Source organism: Rhincodon typus, chromosome 10 (genome assembly GCF_021869965.1).
Source record: "Rhincodon typus isolate 14 chromosome 10, sRhiTyp1.1, whole genome shotgun sequence".
Lineage (NCBI taxonomy): Eukaryota > Metazoa > Chordata > Chondrichthyes > Orectolobiformes > Rhincodontidae > Rhincodon > Rhincodon typus.
In genome coordinates this window covers 15,461,880-15,484,164 of record NC_063341.1, presented here as the reverse complement: position 1 = coordinate 15,484,164, position 22,285 = coordinate 15,461,880, and the positions used below count along the sequence as shown (strand labels likewise).

The following is a 22,285-nucleotide window of genomic DNA, read 5'->3' as shown; positions in this document are numbered from 1 at the left end:
TGTAAATATTTACGCCCAGGTCTGCCTGTTCCTGCACCCTTGTAAAATTGGACCTATTAAGATTATATTGCTTCCCTTGATTTTCTCTCCAAAGTGGATCATCTCACTTTTGTCTGCACTAAACTGTGTTATGTGGCATTACAGTCAATCAGTCTGCCTATACCCTCCTGAGTCTGTTAGTATCCTCCACTCAGTTTGCTACATACCTGAGTTGTGCATTGAGAACAAACTTACGAAATGATGTCCAGTATACATGGACTATGGTTATTATATATCATCAGCCCCAATACCGAACCCCAAGAATTACCAGTGAACACTTCTGTCTAATTTGATTAATAACCATTTACACTCCTGCATATTTCTGGGTTCAAATCCTACCTCCTCCAAAAGTGCTTAACACTATCTCTGAACAGGTTGATTAGAAAATATTTTTTATTCTTTGTCCAATTCTGCATCCTTGTTTCCACTGCCAGTTTAACCCCACAGGATTCAATTCTGCTAACAAATCTTGTTACCCTCATCACTATTTCTTTCATAGGTTGATGGCAAAACAAGAAATGATGCAATAGTCAAAAACAGTTTAACCAGGGGTGGCACGGTGGCTCAGTGGTTAGTACTGCTGCTCACAGCCTCCAGTGACCGTCTGTGTGAAGTTTGCACATTCTCAATGTAGCTGCATGGGTTTCCTCCCACCATCCAAAGTTGTGCAGGTTATTTGGAATGGCCATGCTAAATTGCCCAGAAAAGTGCAGGCCAGGCAGGTTACCCATGGAAACTGCAGCGTTATATGGTAGGAGGGTGGGCCTGGATGGGATGCTCTTCAGACAGTCAATGTGGACTTGATGGGCCAAGTAGCTTGCTTCCACACTGTAGGGATTCTATGAAGTTGTCCATTTCTTTCATAGATTGTCTGAGAGTGAAACTCAACAGCCTGGACATTAGAACCATTTTGGAAATTTCAAGCCCACAGAGAATTTAGCAGAGCAACTTAAAACAATAACTCACATGAGATAGGAGGTACTTTAATGCAACAAACGGCAAAAAGGCCCAACCAAAACTGTAAAATGGAGCAGCAAATTGTACATTTAAGGGTTGACTGCATCAATCTCCAGTCAGATGGAGATCAAATAGTTACAACAGCACTCCCAAGATGTAGTTACGAGGTGCTTTCACAAAAGAATGGCTGTTGTTGTCACAGAAGATTGGTGAAATAAGACTGTAAATGGGGTGCAGGAGAAAAAAAATAGATTTAGGAGTCAAACGCATGAAGCAAAAGTAGCAACACAGGTTAATAAATCCATAACAAAAGCAAACCAAGCACTCAGATGTGTTTTCACATGGACAGAATTGATAAGGAGAGAAGTTATGCTAAACCTGCACTGATCTTTTGACCCTACCTGGAAAAATGAGTACAGTTCTGGTCACTATATTCTAACAAGGATATAGGGGCACTGGAAAATTTTCAAACAAGATTTACATGGATAATGCCAGATGTGAAGTAATGACTGTCAGGAAAGGATAAGCAGGTTGTGTACCTTTTCCCTTGAAAAGAGAAGACAATGGTGACTTAAAAGAGGTGTCTAAAAGTTTGGAAATGTTTGATATATTAGACAAAGAGAAAATGCTCCTGATTGTGGGGAAGAATGAAACTTATGGCCACAGATATAAGACAGTCACCAAGAAATCAATTTGAAATTCCAAAGAAACTTGTATCCTAAAAGAGTGGAGTGACATGGACCTCACTTCCACTGGGAGTGGTTCAGGTAAACAGTATAGCTGCATTTAAAGTGACATTAGAGGAAGAAGGAAATTGAGAGTTGTGTTGATTAAGTTAGCTGGGGAAAGATTGGCCGAGGTTCAACTGGAAGATAAACTGAATGGTCAGTTTTTATGTCATATGTAATTCCTGGACAGTTTGGGAGTAAAAAGCGCTTTCCAAAACATAGTAAGAGCAATAGTATTGCTCATCTGTTCCTGTCCTTCGAGTGCTGTTATAATCTTTTTGAGAAACTTATCAGTAGATTTGGAACTGTGCATTTTGAGCTGTTTCAAATCTTTGAATCCTAAATATTCATCTTTTTTCTGACTTAACATTTATGATGAGAGTGAAACACTAAAAAAAAGTTTTTAAAAATAAAAGAAGTAAGCAATAATAAGTCACAAATGAAACAAGGTTAAAAAATGGCCAAGTTGTACTGTTGGAACACAGCATTCTTTCCGCACTATTATGTGTGACAGTCCTAGTCAGTCATCAATCAGCTTGTCGTAACAAAACCAAAAGGCGACAATGGTCACAATGCCTTGGGAAAAGAATTGCTGCCAATGTTATTCTATATTACAATGGGCAAGTTGTAGCAAGACTCCATGGAATCCAATTTTACCTCATTAATCTCAGGGCACCTTACGTAGAGATTTCACTGAAAGCATTTGTGAATGAAGAATTAAAGAGTTGCCTGTTTTCCTGAACTTTAGTCAATGTATAGTCAATGATTATCATCCGTCATGACAATGCAGCCAACTTGTTCCAAAAAGTAGTGGAAAAATTCTGAACGGTTTTAAAGTTGGAAATTCTTAAAGGAAGTGTAAGGCCAAAAAAAATACTTGGTATGGTTAATTTTCAATCTTACAGGAGAAATTCAAAGAAATTTGTGCGAAATGCAACATTCTACAAAAGAGTCTTCTGCAATCTTTTTCTTCAAACGTACTCACAAACAATTAAATTCTGTCCAAAAGACATCACCTCAATATCAATGTGAAGAATATATGGTGCATAACAAGAACAACAATGCAAAGCAATATATGCTGGAAATCTAAAAAAAATGGAACAGTATGAAAATACTCAGCAGGTCAGGCTGCTTTTGTAGCGACAAGAAACATTTAACACTTCAGAGCAATTGCTCTGAGGTTTTTATCTGTCGGTGTTGTCAAAATTAGCACCTTCCTCTCCCCTCCCTTTTTAGTATTCTGAAGGGATTATTCTCCCTGCAACACCTTGGTCTATTTGTCAGTCACTCTCAGCTCACACTTCTCCTCAGACAGCGCCTTCACTGAAAACTATGAAAAAACAAAATTGCTTTATCTCCTTTCATATCACTGTCCAAGGACTCAAACACTCTCAGGTGAAACAGCAATTTACTATGCTTCTGTCAGCCTACTATACTATATTCATTGATCACAATTCATTTACAATGAGAAGATCAAATCTATGTTAGGTGACTGCTTTGTGGATTGCCTCCATTTAGCCTGCAAGCTTGACATTGCAGTTCCCTTCACCAGTCATTTAATGTTCTGCTCATGCATATTCTGAAATCTCAATCTTCAGCCACCTCTGTTGTTCCAAAATATTTTTAATCAGCCTGTTCAAGGATGTTTTGACACATCTCAGGAGCAGGTAGGACTTGAATCCAGGCCTTTTTGGCCCAGAGACAGGGGCAGTACTACACAAGAGCCACACCATATGTTGTTTCAATGAAACGCATTGCCAACTGGAAAATTGTTACCTCATTTTTCAATTAGGCACTTCACATGTTTCTAGACTCATTGGTTGTTACGTTTAATTTTAAATCATAACCTCTGTCCTCCTATTCTTGGCCAACAGCTGTTGGTGGTAATTCTATTATTCCCTTTCAAACTCATTGTTTACTTTTCACACTTATTCTATTACCATTTCCTTTGACCATTCCCATCATCTCTTCTATCATTTTATACCTCATGCCTGCTCCCTTGTCCTTTCCTTTCCCTGTATGGATATGACCTGCCTATACTGCACACAAAACAAAACCTTTCACTGTACCTAGGTACATGTGACAATTATGAATGAAATCAAGCCATATTACATCTCTAAAATTTTCCAGTTCTGTCGAAGGGTCAGCGACCTGAAATATTAATTGAAACATGTGCACATGAATGTGTGTGTCTGTCTTTCTGTGTGTGTGTGTCTGTCTGTCTGTGTCTGATTTAGAAGGGTAAATATTTGTGCTTTTCTATATCAAACTGTGTGAATCAGCTTTACATCTATGATGCAGAATTAGTTCTGTTTCCACAATAAATCAATAATGTTGCTGTTTCTTGAACGAACCTGGTTGATTTTTATTTAATTCTAAACCCACCATAGATAAGGCATATAAATGGCAACTGGGTAAATTATTTAAATTTATTTTTGACCAATGGAATGGTGGGACTGGAAAGAGGGACGACGCACTCCAACCTCGGTTGTAACGCTTTCAAAAGTGAATTTGATAAGCACCTGAAAGGGAAACACAACACAGGGTTTACAGGAAATCATGGGGAAGTAGAACCAGCTCAACTACTCTTGCAAGAATGTGTATGGAATTGATGGACTAACTGACCTGCATCTGTACTGTACCCATTCTACATGATCCCAAATGACATGATATTGCATTGGCAATACCTCAGGGATTGTCCCTTTATTATGTTTTTCCTAAGCTGTGGTGAAGTACCACAAACATCACATATAATCACTAACAAAACAGAATAGGATAAAAACTAAGAGTGACAGTTGGCAATGCAGCCCCTTGGGTTTGCTCCATTGTTCCATTTGATCATGGCTGATCTCATCTCGGCCTCATACCACTTTCTTGACAATTCTGCATAACCCTTCAAGCCATTACTAATTTAAAATCTGTCTATCTCCTCCTTAATTTTTTTCAGTGTCCCAATATCTGCCACACTCCGTGGTAGTGAATTCCACAAATTCACAACTCTATGCTTTAGTGTACCTTGTGCATCACAGATTGTGTGCCTTGGGAAGATTACCAATTTACTAAAATAAGGGATGGTTATGAATGGTATTATCTCAATGACAAATGATCACCACTCAGATGTCACGGTAATCATTGCAGAAACCATGGTCATATAGTTTACGTTTCTAAATGCTTTGTAACTCGGGTTAGAAGCAAAACTGTTTAATGTTGTATTAAGAAAGTGGTCAATACGAAAGGGCTTGGAAAGGTGGGCTGATAATTGACAAATGTCATTAACTAAACAAAATGAAAAGTAAGAGCATTAAGAAAGGTAACAGTGAGAATATAACAGAATCAATTGATTCTATCACTGGGCTAGAAATCTACCACTATACAAAAAGTTGTGTGAAAAAATGTTGGGCTTTCAAATTAGCGTTTGAGAAATCTGGCACATTCACTTCATTCTTTTGTCCAAATACTTCAGATGTCACTGCATTCATTGTGAATTATACAAAATCATATCCTGCACACAATCCCTCAAGAAGCAGTTCAGGGCAACGATAAAATTATTTCCCTTTTCGAGGCAAGATTTGCAGTAACATAAGGATTGTTCTGTCTCTTCCTTCATATAAAATTAGACCAGAACTGTTGACTATTATCCATTCCTGAGCAATTAATGGCAATTTCCAAAAATGGTTGCCTTCTCAGAGGCATTCCAGAAAGTTTCAAACAGGCATCTTTTAACAACAGCAAAAAGAACTGGTATTCGCAGGTTATGATGTGATGACACAAATTAGTTCACTTAAAAAAGCGGACAGACATGACAAATTCCTTATGCAAGATATTCTCGATAAACGAGGAGCCAAGTCAGTGCAGCCCACAAAAAGGTGGATTTCTGTCTGTGCCACCTGCTGGAACAAGGCAGGTAAGTTTTCAAAACGTACCAGATGGCTTAGCTGCCAATAATCACTGCCACTTTCAAAGGTTGGATTAACCATCTATCCAAAAAGGTGCCAGTATTAAAACCTTCACTCATCGTCAGTGAGACTCTTTTTAAAGATATAAATCAGGACTCACTATTCTTGGACTCCCAAGCAAAATTCTGGCTGTGCCCCAACCTGCAACTTTACCATCAGCTGAAGACCTATGAGTAAAAGGATCCCTGATTGTATTTCACTGTCCTTTAAGTGGGTGAGTTCCTGTTTGCCTCAGAAAATAAGTTTAAGACCATTCAGCCCTTTAAGCCTGCTCAGATATTATACATGACGGCTGATCATCTACATCAATGCTGTTAAGAACATAAGAACTGGGAGTAGGAGTAGGTAATTCAGCCTCTTGATCCTCCTTCACCGTTTGATATAATCACGGCTGCTCTCATATTGGCCTCAACTCCATTTTCCTGAACACTCTCCATAACGCTTCAACTCGTTTCTAATTAAAAATCTGTCTAATGCCTCCCTAAATTTACTTGGTATCTCAGCATCCATTGCAGTCTGGGGTAGTGAAGTCCACAGATTCATGGCCCTTTGAGAAAAAAAAGTAATTTCTTGTCTCGGTTTTAAATCTGCTTCCCCTTAGCTTAAAACTGTGACCTCTCATTCTACGTTGCCCCACATGAGGAAATATCCCTTCTACACCTATTTTGTCAATCCCCTTTAGCATCTTATGTACTTCAATTAGATCACCTCTTATCCTTCTGAGCTCCAGACAGTATGGGCTTTAACTGCTCAATCTCTCTTCATAAGACAAACCCCTCATCTCTGGAATCAATATAGTGAACGTCCTCTGAACTGCCTCCAATACAACTAAATTCCTCCTCAAGTAAGGGGACCAAATTGTACACCAAATACTCCATGTGCAGTCTCATTAATGCCTTGTACAGCTGAAGCAACACTTCCTTACTTCTATGCTCTATTCCTTTAGCAATAAATGCCAATATATTCCTATCCATTCCCCATATCCCTTGGAGTCATTAGTAATTAACCGATCTCTGCTATGAACTATCTAAATGACTGAGCTTCCATAACCCTCTGGGGTACAGGATTTCAAAAATTCACCAGACACTGAGTGAGGAAGTTCCTCCTCATTGCAATCTTAAATAGGTTGCTGCTACCACAACTGCAACTTGACCTCAGTGCCAATGGGGCCAATTTTGGGCCAACTACTTTTTCCAGCAGGCCTTTGTCACTTCTTGTTGATGGTATGTTTCTAAAGCTCATTGTGACCCCAATTTGTCATGGGCAAATGAGCCCAGCAGCATTACGTAGCACCAGAAACAAGTGCTAACACTCAATTATGTGAAATTCATCATTTTAAAGCAGACAGTAGAAGGGGTTCAGAATAGAAAAGTGTGTTTTTTTTGGTGGAAAGGGAAAAAAAGAGGGATAATTCAATGAATAAGATCAACATGAAAAATATACTTGCTATTTAATGAAAGTCAACATCAGTTGACTGACTCTTTCATCAGCACTGTGCTAGATAGTGCACACATAAACACAGGTTCCAAGAACAGGATAATACAAATATTAAATATATTAACAGCACTAAAGAAAAGAATAACTTATACACATGGTAAGGTTTCAAGATTTACAAATGTGTTACTTAACAGTAGTATCTCAAACTTCATTAAATTAACAATGCATCTTTTAAATAGAATCATAATTCACTAAAATATTCTTCAAATAATCCAAACTATTAAAAAGACTCCAGGTTCTTCAAGTGACAAGCATTCCCAGGTAAATTTGAGTGCTGCAGGGATGAAGCCAGGGAGGCTGCAGGAAGCTTGTTTCCAAAAAGTCACTGCAAATAGCGTTTTTGTTTAAAAAAAAGTTTGTTTGTTTAAAGCCAGGCGGTGAATTCTGAATTTTGAAGGAGACCAGTTGATGTGAAGGACTGGGATCGCCGTCTGTGCCCATTATTCTCAACCTGTGTCTGCTTTAACAAATCTCTGTAGAACTGTGATTTGAGGAATCTGGGATAAGAGTCTTTCTCCATCAGGGTGTGCACTTTACTCTGCGCCAAGTCAAAACAGGATAAAGTAGGTAGTAGAACATTCTTCTTAGTCACCTCTTTGGTTTGAAAATCAATATTCACCTGTGAAGTAGAATTAGTATAGAGTTATTTAAAGACAGACTTTTTTTTCAAAACAAAATCATCCAGTTACCTTCCTGGCCACTACATGCATTTGGCTCCATAAAGTGTGCCCACAGTATCACTTTATAATCACATCTGACAAAGATTTCTAACAGTGCACTTTTTTTGTACTGTAACTAAATATAAAGTGCAATTCTCACACCATTTCCAGTCACATGTGCAACTAACTCTGACTGCTTTTTATGTTCTGGTTTGAAAAGTCTTTGACTTTGAAGAAAATAAGGAGGCTTTACGAAAGAAAAAGACTCCTTTCAAAGGGAGCTAGAATCATAGATTCCCTATAGTGCAAAAAGAGGCTATTTGGTCCATTGAGTCCACATCAACCCTCCAAACAGCATCCCACTCAGACCAACCCACCCTATCCCCATAACCCCACATTTCCCATGGCCAACCCACCTAACCTGCACATCTTTGGACTGCAGGAGGAAACTGGAGCACCCAGTGGAATCCTATGCAGACACAGGGAGAACATGCAAACTCCACACAGTCAAGGTGGCCTGATTGAAGCAAGAACCTTGAAGGTCTGGGAACAAACTAGCCAAACAAACCAAGCAAGGGAAATAGGGAAATAGTCCGATGACTATGCCCTTCATTCCTGTTTGGACTTTTCCACGTACACGACATGGTAGAAGGTTTCATTTTGCATTCTAAACAGGCTGCTGGATCACTGAAGTTTTGGTGATTGAGGTTTTTGGTTAATATTTTGTTGCATGCTATTATTCTGCACAATGGAGGGTACTCGATACAATGGAACGCACTAATCCAGTCCAATACCCTGTAATATTTATAAAACACAAGGGAGTGGATTCAGCCTGTTGTGTCTATGCCAGTTAACACTATTCCCAATTTTCTCAGTAAGATTTTATTTTAAGTGTTTATCAACCTCTTTTGGATATTTCTATTGAATCTACATTCGCCGCTCTTTCAGTTATATATTCCAGAAAACTGCTCTAAAGATAAATGATCGTCATAAATGTTCAATTTTCTTAAATCTGCTTCCTTATAAAAGGTATCTTAATAAATCTATTGCAGAATTACAATCTGTCCCTTACTTCTTTTGGGGCATCAGTTTCGATAAAATCTGAATAGATTTTCTTTGCCTTAGAGGCTAGCTTTGCAGGTGATTTGGTTTTCTTGTAGTCTTCACAGGCCATCCAGAATGCGATGTTCTCCTCACTGTACTCTGACTGTAGGAAAGCTCGAAAGAGACCCAAGCCAGCTTTAGGAGAAAACAGAATGAGGGCAACTATAAATATTTATTCCACCTGCATGTTTAACCACACCGATTAGTTACTATACTTTCAAAGACAATTTAATATGCAAGTTATTCTTCTAGCATTCTCTGTTCTTTTTTATATAAAAGAAAGGTGCATAAATCGATCATCTTTTGGAATGGACCTACAATCCAGGCACAAATTGGAGGTCCCATTTACAGAAATTTAACGATTATGCATTCTACAATAGATCTAAGTAAGCTGAGTTTGAAACATTTCACGTCATATTAACTCCAGCCATTACATCTATTGATAAACTGCCCTGCTGGCAATCCATATCTTTACCCAGAGTTAATGAGTAATACTTACATTTATGTGCTAGGAGCTGGTCCAGTGACTCACTCCATTTAGATGGCTCGTCAGGAGGCGCACTAGGGAAAAAAAGAAAAAAAATCTTTATGAATCTCAAAATTTATTATAAACAACAATGATTAATAGGGTAAGTAAAACGATTGCTTTGCAGGTGCAAAAAGATCATGTTCCGCATTTCGCTTCGGTAAACTTGTTGATGCAAATGGAAAGTTTCCTTGCATTATGCAGGCTGCAGAAAAAATGATTCAGAGCCTCAACCTAACTCTCAGTACGGCTGCAAAACAGTTCAGTGCAGAAGTACAGGAAAACAGTTGACATTTTGGTGTTTATTTGCTGCAATTGAGACTGACCGCTAATTTTTTTTAAAACCATTGTCATCAACACCCACCAGCAGCGCTTGACCACATAACAATGATAGCTGTATGCAGGCAAAGTCTTAATTTGGACTGAGGTGGCCAAGTATCTGAAAGTCTATAGAGAACATCAGCACCCAATCCCCACTCCCAGCATGTTGTTTGGTTAGAAATAATACTTCAGAATTAATAATTTGTTGCTCTAAAGGTATGTACATGCTTGGACCTCAGCAATTAAGCGGTTCCAACAGGAACAAAAAATGGTTTTGATTCCTTTTATTTTGTGGCTACATTTAAATAATGCAGCCCGTTCAGACAAGACTAGTTGGTGGTGTACAGCCACCGGAAGAGACTGTTTCGAATTTTAGAAAAACAAACAGACCACAAGTGCACGGCATTCACTCGCAAAGAAAATTTTCCAATCACTAGCATATTCGGCTATTTAACAATGCTCAAAGTTATCCTGAGTTTTATCCCCCTTTTAAAAACTGATCAGTAATTGTAGAATCCCTACAGTGTGGGAGCAGGCCATTCGGCCCATTGAGTCCACGCCAACCCTCTGAAGAGCATCCCACCTAGACCCAGCCCCCCTACCCTATGCCTGTAACACTACATTACCCATGACTAATCCACCTAGCCTGCATATCCCTGGACACTATGGGGCAACTTAGCACAGCCAATCCACCTAACGTGCACATCTTTGGACTATGGGAGAAGCCAGGGCACCCAGACGAAACACAGACACGGGGAGAATGTGCAAATTCCACACAGACAGTCGCCCGAGGGTGGAAATAAACTCATGTCACTTGCATCGTGAGGCAACAGTGCTAACCACTGAGTCACCGTGCCGCCCCAAAACAATAGCATGGTTCAGAAACCAATACTGCAGCAAAACTCACTTTGATTTTTCAGGTTTAGTGGGGCATGGTACAAAGATTTCCCGGGATTCTGCCTTCTGCAGGAGGAGGCTTAACCGATTCCGCTTCTCTTTAAGTCTGGAAAATATAAAGTTGGTAAATTGTATTAGGATAGACTGGTCAAGCAATAGTCTGGAAACAGTACAGCACACAGGGATTACCACTGTATATAAAAAAAAACTGTGCACCCTCACCATTTCCTCCAACTGAACCATGACTATTCAACCTTGTGTAGGTTAATACAATAGAATGTTCTGTCATTAAAACACAAAATCATATCCAAGGCAATGAATATACAAGTGTATGGAGTTTAAGAGAAAGTGGAGGCAGGGAGCAAATTTAACCTTACCTATTCATCAGGAAACACTTTGCATTGAAATCAATGCAGAACAAGGTGGCTGGGCAAGTTGTGCAGAATATTTCGAGTTGGAAAGTTAAGCTAAAATTATTACAATGATTCTGATCCGAAAACATTTAGCTCGAATGGACAATACAAATACAGCTCTGGTGTACTGGTCCATACTTCACACAGGCAGCTCAATCATCTAACCCCAGCAAACCCTTCCTCCTCCCCCTCATGTAAGTAGTCAACTTCCCTTAGCTCGTTTACACCATTTGCCTCAATCACTTTTGATGGTAACAATTTTCATATCTTGACCACCCATTGAAGTAAAGAAGTCTCTCCTAAATTTCTGAAGAAGGGCCCCGACCCGAAACGTCAGCTTTCCTCTGATGCCGTCTGGCCTGCTGTGTTCCTCCAGCTCCACACTGTTATCTCCTAAATTCTTTACTGGTTTTATTATTGAATTGGATTTGGGGGCCTCTATATCAAGTCTTCACTACAACAAATAAGCCCCATTTGCAGAATATGAACACTCATCCTTCTCCTCATCCAAACCGCCTTGCTGTTAGCAGGAGCATAGCTAACAGACCAACCTTTAATTAACAAAATAGGTCTGAACAGTGCTTTGAAAAAAATAATGCATTTTTGAAACACCGTGGTATAAAACAAGTTTCCGTGTTCATTCTGGTCTGCTCAACAATGGGACAGGTTATCGGCTGAACAAAACAAAATAGATGAATAATATTGTCCTGTGCTTTAAATTGTCATGTGCTATTTATTTAGTTAAATGCTAAACTTTTGTGGTGACTTTATATTTGCAGTTATTCCAGATGTACAGATTCTGGTCTGCTCAACAAGGGGACAGATGCAATTATCAGCTGAACAAAACAAATGACAAAAAAAACAATAATACTGTCCCGTACTTTAAATTGTCACGTACTTACTCAGTTAAAGCTAAACTTTTGTGATGAGCTTATATTTGCAGTTTATTCTAGATGTCTACCCCATTGTAAGACTTTATACCCAGAAATATCAAAGCCGCTGCTTTCACAATCCAGGAATCTTTCAGATCATGTTACACTACATTACCTGTTTTTAGTCTCGCCTTTCCCTTCCTGGTTTTCCTGTTTCATTATCCTGTATGGCTCTTCTTTGGGAGCTGACAGGTTGAGCTGCGGGAACAAGAACAGTACAGTCTGCATGATTTCCCCGGAGTTGGAGCTGGAAAATGGAGATGGAGATGCTTCTACCAACCAACTTCCCTGATGCACAGATTGTGAGTATTCAGTCACCGTTGCTTCAAGCAGGTTAAAAAAGCTGCAAGCCCAGTGACTTTGTGAAAGCTAATTGGCTGCTGAGTGCTTGGACCCTCCCAGTTCAATGACTTCAGGAGATCAGCTTCAGTGGCTACAGAGCAAAAAAAAACTTGCACCTATTAACTGCTAACCTGCAACTTCTGTCAAACCACAATGAGCATTCAGAGACTTCGCGTCTGACGTCAGCAGTTAAAAATATGCATTGCATTAGGACTAACGGTGCATCGATAACGATCAACGTAAATAAACCAGCTGTCAGAGTCTGCTGTACTATTGTGGGAACTAACACAGTACCTGTCTCGACTGGACAGGATGCTTTCTGCAGAGCTGCTGTCCTCGGCCAGTTTGATGAAACCAGCGTTAGACATTTCATGACCTCCTCTCGTGGCCTCTGCTGGAGAGCCAGATGAGGCAGGGAAGCGGGCAAAGTTTCACTTGTGAAGCCAAGGCGACTGGTTGAGTGAGATTTGCATGTGTGCTCAGGTGGATCGCTTCTCTAGCGAAGGGGATAAGGGTTGGGTTGCCGAGTAACAGGAGGAGGTTGTAGTCATACTGGAAAGGGTAAAAATAAACAAAACAAGAGTAGCTTAAAAGAAAGGGCAAGTCAATCCTCAAAAATGCGATACATTCAGGTTACTCAGGGAAGTGGGGTGGTAATTGTAGAGATTATGGTCATAATTTTCCAAGCTTCCTTGTTTAAAGTGATGATGCCAGAGGACTGACAACTTGCAACTTAAAAACTCCTGTTTAAAAGAGGAGGGGGATAAACTCAGCGACTACTTGCCAGCCAGACTAACTTTGGACAATTTTACAGAGAGTAACCTGGGACTCAACTCATAGACATATGAAAAGATATGGACTAATAGATGAAAGTCAGCATGGATTTATAAGAGACGATAGACAAAATCTTATCAGGACCTTCATGCTTTGTGCCACCCTTCGTCCGCAGACATTCTAATATTCCCCACAATCCTCATGGCATCTCCCTGATCCACTTGCGAGATGCTCAGGGAGCACAGGGCACACTAACATTGAAAGGTTGCTGGAGAGTCACTTTGCAAGAAGGGAGGTGCACTTGGGATACAGAGCGAACCAGGCTGCATCTCAGGGCTGCTTGCTTGCTCTCTTAATGCCTGCTGACTTAGCACCTACCTGCATGCTCGTAGTATCCTTGCCATGCCATGCCCGCTGGCAAGTTGGTGCTACAGATGGAGCCTAAAGTGTGACAGTATCGGCATATTGACATGCTCTTTTGCACAGACACACAGACATGCTGTTTGTTAGACATGTTTGTAAGGTCTGTCTGGTGATGGGAGTGTGTTAAGTATGTTGCGATACAGCATGCTAAGACATCAATCTTAAAAACTGCAGCATGAGCCAGCTGCCTGTGCAGCAAACACACTGCACATTTATTCAACCAGATGGCCATGGTGGCCTTCTGTCCAAAGAAGGGGGTCCACTGTCAGGCATGGGTATCAATACGTTAGTCATGGGTATACCATGTACTCAGTCCAGGGACTTGGAAACTGTCAATCATCAGAGTGGTCAGGGGATCTGTCCAGGACAGTCTGGGGAGTGGACAACAGTCAGCAGGGAGCTGCAAAGACAACGGTCAGAGCTCTGGTCAGTTATGCCTAGAGGCTGCTCTTCAAGGTGTGTAGGCAACACAGCATTGGAGGGTGTAATAGGCTACATGAGGGTGGTAGTGACCACCACCATGGCCTCTGCAGACGGCATCACCAAGGTGTAATATCAGGGTTGAGGGGCAAGGAGGACAGTTAGAAGTGAAGTTCCATATTTTTGGGTAGTGCAGGATAAAAGAGGACATGGATGCTCTGAGGGGAGCTTGGTGACAAGGTAGAGCCCACTGCAGCTGGTGCCTACAGCGAGCTGTATCTCCCTGCCATTCCCTTGATGCAAAGTACGACTGGAAAATCCTGAGAGTCAGTGGCATTTTGATGGGTCAAAGCATGAGACCCACGTCTGCTGGATGCCAGGACATTGACAGGGCAAAGACATGAAACAAATGTTCACTAACTCCAGCCACATTTGCAATAATTCCTTTGCCCATTTGCAATGCATGCAGAGTGAATGTGCTAAGCCTTCAAATTCTGCTCAAAGGTGATTTGCACCATAGCATCAGTGCTTGCAGGTCGAATATTGTCATTTCAATGATGCAGGAGTTAGTGGCAATGATTTAAAAAGAGGTAAATGGTGGCCAAAATTGTCGCATCATTTGTGAAACCTCCAAGTGTGATCTGGAACAAGGATGCATCATTATATTTCATGTATGTACAATGGAGGACTGTACTGAATGCAATGAGAGGGTAAATGATTGATGTGCGTCTGGATGGGGGGAATATCAGAGCAGAACACAGCAGACACTCCCTTCTTGTTGTAATGTGTTGGTCACTCACTGGGTGTAACACCTTCACCAAGTTGCTGCACATGCTGCAACCAGGCCATGGTGGAGCAGAGGATTGGGCTGATGATGGGTCTTCTCTTCCCTCCTACAACAGCAATAGGGTCCCCCTGGTCTTAACTTACCACCCCACAACCATCCACATCCAAAGGATCATTAGCCACTATTTCTGCCACCTCCAGCAGGATGTCACTACTAGACACATCTTCCCCTTCCCTCCCTTGTCAGCCTTCTGCAGGAAACGCTCCCTCCAGGACACCTTGGTCCACTCCCAATAACTCCCCAACCCCCACGGCACCTTCCCATGCACTCGCAGATTCCTCACTATCCAAGGCCCTGGACACACTTTCTAGGTGAAGCAGCGCTTTAACTGCACTTCATTCACTCTGGTCTACTGCATTCGCTGCTCACAATGTGGTGTCCTCTATACTGGGGAGATGAAATGCAGACTGGGTGACCACTTTGCAGAACACCTACATTCTGCCCACAAACATAACCCTGAGCTTCCTGTTGCCTGCCACTTCAACACACCACCGTGTTTCCTGGCCAACATCTCCGCCTCAAGCTTGCTGCAGTGTTCCAGCGACGATCAGCATCAGTTGGAAGAACAGCATCTCATTTTCCATTTGGGAATGTGCAGCCTTCAGGACTCAATATTGAGGTCAATAATTCCAGGGCCCAAGCACATTCTCCCATGTCCTTACCCCAATGGCCACACACCAGACCTTGTCATCACATGGGCAGTTACCACACAACACCATTGTCAGCTACTAATGGTCCCCATTAGCAGTTATTGATTCCCCAGGTTGCCCTTTACCTATTTATTTGCCTGCTCAACCATTTTTTTCTCTCTCTCTGGGTTCCATGTCTGCCTATCGTTTACTCCCCTTTCCTCCCCCCACCACATCTTCAGCATATATACCAACTTTTTCCCAGCTACAATCAGTTCTGAAGAAGGATCACTGGACCCAAAATATTAACTCTGCTTTCTCTTCGCCGATGCTGCCAGACCTGCTGAGCTTTTTCCAGCGATTTCTGCTTTTGTTTCTGATGAGGATGCAATTTTGCTGCTTGGACCGATCTGAGATGTATAATCTGGACAGAAAGTGTGTAGCATCCTCCTGGAGTACTGTGCTCTGAACAATGGGAACTGGCAATGAGGCGATGTGCTGGATGCCGAAGAACTGGGAGAATGGAAGTTTTCCAAGGAAGACGAAGAGGACATTGTGGAGGAGGAAGCTGTTCTTGTGCCTGACAGAGCTCAGTTACATTGGATGCTACAAGCCAGACAGGACCTGACTAGGTGCAACAGATCATTGTGGATTATTACTAGTTGTTGGTTGAAATGGTTTGTGTTGTGGGGGTGAACTGTAGCCACGACCCATTCTGTTTGTGTTTGCTTTCAGTGGCTGTAATTTAAAGCTCATGTTTAAATTTGTCTGATTGCTTGCCTGAATGTGATGTTCCCTTACTGGACAGTTGCAAAATGTGGGTCTCCAGCAGATATCAGAAGCAAACTCTCAGTGACTTAGAGAAGGTGTTTAGATGGGATATAGCTAAGGGCAGAGAAACTGTGTGACCTGGTGGTCAAACAGCAACAAGGGTGTGAGACTGGGGCTATAAGTGCGAGGGAGTGTCAGCCATGCCGGATATTTACTGTGGGCAGCATGGTCATGTGCCTACTGTGCCATGATGTTTGCCAGTGAGGGGCAATGCCAGATGGCCAATGGCTGTCCAGGTGCACAATGGCCTTTTAAAGATGGTGCAAGCGCAAGGGATGTAAGGCTTTCTAGGAATATCTGCTGAATGGCAAGTTGTTTTGGGAATAATACGCAGCTAAATGGGGCAAGAGAGACTCCAAAGTGGGAGGGCAGGTAGGTAATGAGGTGCGTTTAGACATTAAACAATCATACTTGGCCCCAATCATACTGGGGGAAAAGTCTTCCAAGAAATTTGACATAACTGGCAGTTCGGCAAAAAAATATAAGATTAAGTCCAAATTGTTTTTAGCGATCTTTACTTAGTGCTTTCATGAAGGAACAGGGCAGGTTGATGATAGTATTTCACGAAGTGCTTTACATTATACTTGCTAGCAATGTTAGTAACCAGTAATTCAGCAGTAACTTCCAAAATGGCATTGGATAAATGTTTGCAAGGAAAAGAATTGCAGGGCTATGAGAAAGAATAAGGGAGTGGGATTAATTGGAGAGTTCTATTAAAGAAGCTGAACAAACAAAGTGGGGCTGAATGGCCTCCTGTGCTGTATCACAATGAGTCTAAGTAACAATGTTAAAATAATTTCACATGTGCATGATATTTTGTAATGTTGGTGGTATCAATATACCATTTCTATAACCAAAATAATGCAGTAAAGGACACGATATGGTTTGAATTTGTCCAATGCAAGTTGTAGATTTTTTGCACAGAAAGCTGGTCTGCAACATGCTGCTCAGACGTTGGCTCAAACTCATGTTTTGCTTCTCGTAGCTTGTCTTGACCACATTCATATGAGGTTATTTTAGGCACCAGCGCATTCTTACCTGCACTGGTAAGAACCCATGCTCACCACAACATTAAGGATGTGGACTCTGGTCTGTTAGCAATAACAGGGAAGAGGTGCCAAGTTAGAGGAACTCTTGAATTCCTACGGTGTGGGTTTGGCAGAGAAACAAGAAATTTCTGTACATCCAAAGGATGAAGGTCTGGATCTACGCTGTATGCACTTCCCAATTCAAACTAGTTCTGCATAACTTGAAACCACAGTGCTCGGTACAGTGGCTCCTGTATTTCACTTCCTCCAACTTTACTGTCAATATGTGGGCAAGATCTTAATATCGAAGATGCTGGAAATCTAAAATACTCAAAAGGCCATCAGCTGTACAGAAGGGGAAATGGAGTTACTTTTCAGGTTAATGATCCTTCATCAGAACTGGAAGACGGTAGAAATTTATTAGATTCTGAACAACTACAGAGCCAAGTTAAAATGGGATGTATGGTTGATCAAGAACAAAGGAAAAGACCTGTGATATCAGGGAGAGCAGGGGTGAATAAATGACAAGAGGGATAATGGTGTAAAGGGATTGGTCAGGCATTGTGTCCCAGAATTTTCAATGGCCTGTTAGTTGCATCCGTCAGTGTAATATACTCTTTGCTTACGGAGGACGGGTAGGCTGGTAATGATGCATTGAGGCATCTTGATGATCAAGCCATACATTGTGTATCTCTTTAACTTAGGAAATTTAAATACTGTGTAATAAACATAGGAAGGAGAGAGAAGGGAGGTTAAATAGAAGGAGAAAATTCAATGCCGAATCAGACACAGAAAGAGAACTGAGGAAAGAGGGAAAATAAATTTGGTGTTTACTGCGCACAAATTGATTCCTACATTTCCTACCAGTGGCCACATTGGCATAAAGCACTTTAGGGTGACCCGTAGTTGTGTCAAGCACCATTAAAGTGCAAATCTTTCTTTCTGCATGTGCAAAAGTGGAAGATCTAAGGAAAAGTAAAAGCAGCAACAATGGTGGCAATTTTAACTGGACTTTATCCTGGGTGAGCAATGGATGCCATGTGTGTGACGTCTGCTGTGCATAAAGCTGGAGGCCCAAATCTTTCATGCCTTTGTTGGGTGAGCTGTATTTACCATTATACAAATTGGGGCTTGGGGGGGCGGGTAGTGGGGTGTTGGGGGGAGGTGGGAACGAAGAGGGGTGGTAGCAGTGATGGAAAAGTAAATCTGAGGAAGTAGTACGCTGAGAATCTGAGTCAGACATCAGATGCCAGAGTCGCAGAATAGAGGACATTCTCAGGAAACAACTCAGCAGAGCAACACTGATCTTGAATATAAAATAAAAATCAGAAAATATTGGAACTATTCAGCAGCTCAGATAACATCTGTGGAGAGTGAAACCAAGTGACCATTTCAGGTCAATGACTTTTCACCCACTATTAACCTGAAATGTTAACTCTGCTTCACTCTCCATCGATGCTGCCAGACCTGCTGAGTTTCTTCAGCATTTTCTGCTTCTATTTCAGATTTCCAGTATCTGCAGTATTTTGTATCAGTACTTCTGGTAACACGTACGAAATCAAGTGTCGTGACCACAGATCATAAACTTTAACTTCAACATGTGCTTTTTGATAAAATGGAATATAGCCAAAATTGCCCTCACATGTAAACTCAGAAGTGTCTAGAGACAAAGACTCTATCACACCTAACAAGATATTAAGGAAGCTTCAAAGGGATGAGACTTAAAGTGAATGTAATCTGTGAGTTATCTGAAATTGTGAACAATTTGGGAGAAAAAATGCAGTCTGGGTGAGAGCCATGTTTTGTCCTTTCAAGAATACATAAGAACAGGAGTTAAAGTCAATTCAATCCTGGTCTGTGTCTGTCAGTGCACTGGTGAGCTGAGGTACTCATGTTGAAGCCTGAATTTGAGCTCTAGTATGTTATAGTTGATTCAGTTGATGAAACAAACACTAGTCACACCCGCATTGCAGTTAAAAGACTTTTTTTCTCTGAGTGCTGGATGTAGCTAGCCAGCAAATCAATCGAAAGGAAACAGGACAAAAGGAGGATTCTCTCATTCTGCAGCCTGCTAGTAATCAATTGTCGAAAGAAAACAGGACCAAAAGATTTCAACCAACTTTGCAAACCAAGAATCCCGGAATCAACCTGTTCAGGTTTCAATGTTCTATTATCTATTGTTCACAAATGATCCACAGAGACTGAAATATATACTTTTTCACTTTTATCACTCCCTTTGCATTTCTCATCTGTGTGTTTTCAGATTGTGTTATTATTTATACTTACATTTGGTAATTAATAAACTCACTGTTTTGTTAACTCAAGGAAACCTGGTTCAATTGGCTGTTTTTAAAACTTTCCTTTTAGAAAAATTCATCCGGTCTGGTCGAAAGCTGTATGGATCCTTTTTCAATGAATGTTGTTGCGCCCAACCAAGGGTGGGGGGGGGGGCAGGGGATGGGGGGTGGGAGGTGGTGGTGGAGATGAATAAAGAAGGGGAGCCAGTTCACCCCTTATCACTCAGGACATGACAACCTGGGTTAGCCCGCCTGGAACTATAATAACTCAAGGAACCTTGCTCAGGGTCTGGAACAGGGGATTTCATGTAAGAAAACAATTGCAAGTTCTTTCTAAGTGACTTCTTTAAGGTCCTGTGTTGGACCAATGGTTGCTTAATGCCTAGCACTGTCAGACAAGTGTGTTCGTGGGTATGTGTGTGTGTACAAGTACAACCCATGAACCTAAAGTGCTATGACCTGCAAAGCACCCTGATGTTTACGTGTTCATAAGGCTTTGCCAGAAAATTGTGTCGCGCCTCAGATGCAGGGACATCAGTTGCTGGGCAATAAACATGTCTGTAAGCTTTAACTGTAAACTATTGCATTTTCGAGCAGAAGTAGGGCAGGATGAAGATGTAAATTACACTCAATTTATTTTCTGTGTTCTGATGAACAAAAGCAGGCCATTCATAATACACGCTATTGAAAGAGGAATTAGAGAATGAGTCATTTTTGGTGAGTTGATTGACTAAAACTTAGACCTTGAGAATCATTGTGCATGACGACTAACATGGTGTAGTATACAAGGAAGATCATCAGACAGGAACTGAGTAGATGCATTACTTGTGCCTTATCAGTCGATAAAATCAAACCTTTTACAGCTTGGGCTATTTGGCCCCTTCAAGCAGTAAGCTTCCTCTGAAGTTCTGCAGTGCTACTTTGCTGACAGCCTCTGAGATTGGGCCTAACCACAATTTAACCAAACCGTTGGTCTTTCTTAAACCTTCATGTTTTTGGAAATACACAACTTGAGCAATTAAAAAAGAAATGTCACTCCAATTTTGACCGCAAATGCATGAGAAATGCAACCAGAATTCCCCTCCTCCGATGTAAAGGGGTCTGTTAAATTAGCAGTATTTCTGTGTTGGGGAAATTTTGGGAGGAAATTAATCCCTATAACCTTCAAAGTAACTACCTGTGATAATTCCACTTGGACTTTTTCTTTTAAATTCACTGGCCAAGCTTACACTGGGTTCCCAAGGCTTCTTCCCAAGGTTTTTGTTGGTGCTATTTAGAGAAAACTTCAATTTGTGGTAGACTCAGAGGATCATACAGGAAAAAGGGAGGCCATTTTCTTCATTGCTCCTGTGCCAGGCTTCTGAAAGAGCTGTGCAATTAATCCCACACCCCTACCCATATCAAATTCCTTTTTAAACTTTACTATTGAATCTGCTTTCAGATTATAGCTTCCAACTTATTGCATCTCTGTTTTCCTGCCTTCTAGTCCTTCCTTGCTTAAAGTACCCTGGAGAAAAATTTAATTGGAAAGGTCACCAGTGCTGAGGAAGTGGTTGTGGCAGTGTCACTATCTCTGGGTTTCATTTCCGTCTGCCATAAAAGTGTATTATAGCTTATTGAACAGGTTCATTTAAAAAAATACTTTGTTTTAGATAACATAAGATAAATGTTAAAATGATGGTAGGCCAAAGTTATGTTAAAATGATAAAATGCTTAGATCCAACTGTTGGATTTTCCACCTTTATTTCTCAATGCAGGTCAGTCGACATGGCTTTTCCGAGCAGGTAAATGATAATTTTGTAGTTGATGTTCATTCCAGCTAGGCTAGTGGATGCGAAGGAAGCCTGAATCAAGTCAAAGCTTCAACATCGTATGCAAATGGCCAATGTTTATCCCTCAATCCATGTTGTTAAGACTGCTTATCTGTTCAGGCTGCCACATTTTCTACATTACAACAGTGGCTACATTTCAAAGGTATTTTGTTGGCCCTGAAATACTTGGGAGCATCCTGAGTGTGTGAAAGGTGCTATAACAATGCAAGTCTACCTTATTCTCTTCCAAATACAGTGGCCTACTCAAAGGAAACTTGAGTCTGTTCTCAGTGTCAATGAGAGAGTCCCAGTCATAGGAAACCAGATGACACTGCACATCGTTTCTCAAAAGAGTTTTTGGTGATAATTAAGGACTTGGAAGAATGGTGAGTGGCTGAAGCAGTCTCTTCCATCACTGCTACACATTCTGAATCTGTGAATGGCAGATTCTAGAAAATCACCAGAGGGGTTCCCTGATCTGAGACTAAAGGTAAGATTTTCATTACTGAGGTGGAGAGCTTATATTGGAAAATTTACTAAGTCATTAGACACACCTTAGTCAAAAGGCCCCAGATGTCGTGATCTTCCCTCTGTAAGGGTGGATGGGTTTGGGATGGAGTTGGACCCACTCACCCAGAAACAAAGCATAGGTGACCCATGGCCAAGTCCTGAGGCAAACTAGTTAAAAGAGGTGAGATTGATTCCCTAGGATTTCATCTCACTTTTGTTAGCGAACATTAGGCTCTCCAGCCCTCACTGTTTACACCTCTCACATCACCACCCAACCCATGCTACCTCCATAACAGACCATGCCACCCATTCTGTTCCCATTCTAATTTTATGCCAACTCATAC

At 41.1% G+C, this 22,285-nt stretch overlaps 1 protein-coding gene and 1 pseudogene across 1 annotated transcript; both read right to left on the bottom strand.

Moving 5' to 3' along the window:
* Positions 1-7,113: 7,113 nt before the first annotated feature.
* LOC109912092 (regulator of G-protein signaling 21-like) lies at positions 7,114-12,336 on the bottom strand. The gene is made up of 5 exons (XM_020511470.2): positions 12,145-12,336; positions 10,695-10,790; positions 9,440-9,501; positions 8,909-9,075; positions 7,114-7,796 (listed from the first exon to the last, which is right to left on the bottom strand). Exons 1-5 carry the CDS (start codon positions 12,255-12,257, stop codon positions 7,542-7,544), a joined length of 693 nt encoding a protein of 230 aa, XP_020367059.1. The 5' UTR covers positions 12,258-12,336; the 3' UTR covers positions 7,114-7,541.
* Positions 12,337-12,740: 404 nt separating this feature from the next.
* LOC109912094 overlaps positions 12,741-22,285 on the bottom strand; it is a 60,133-nt pseudogene continuing 50,588 nt past the window's right edge.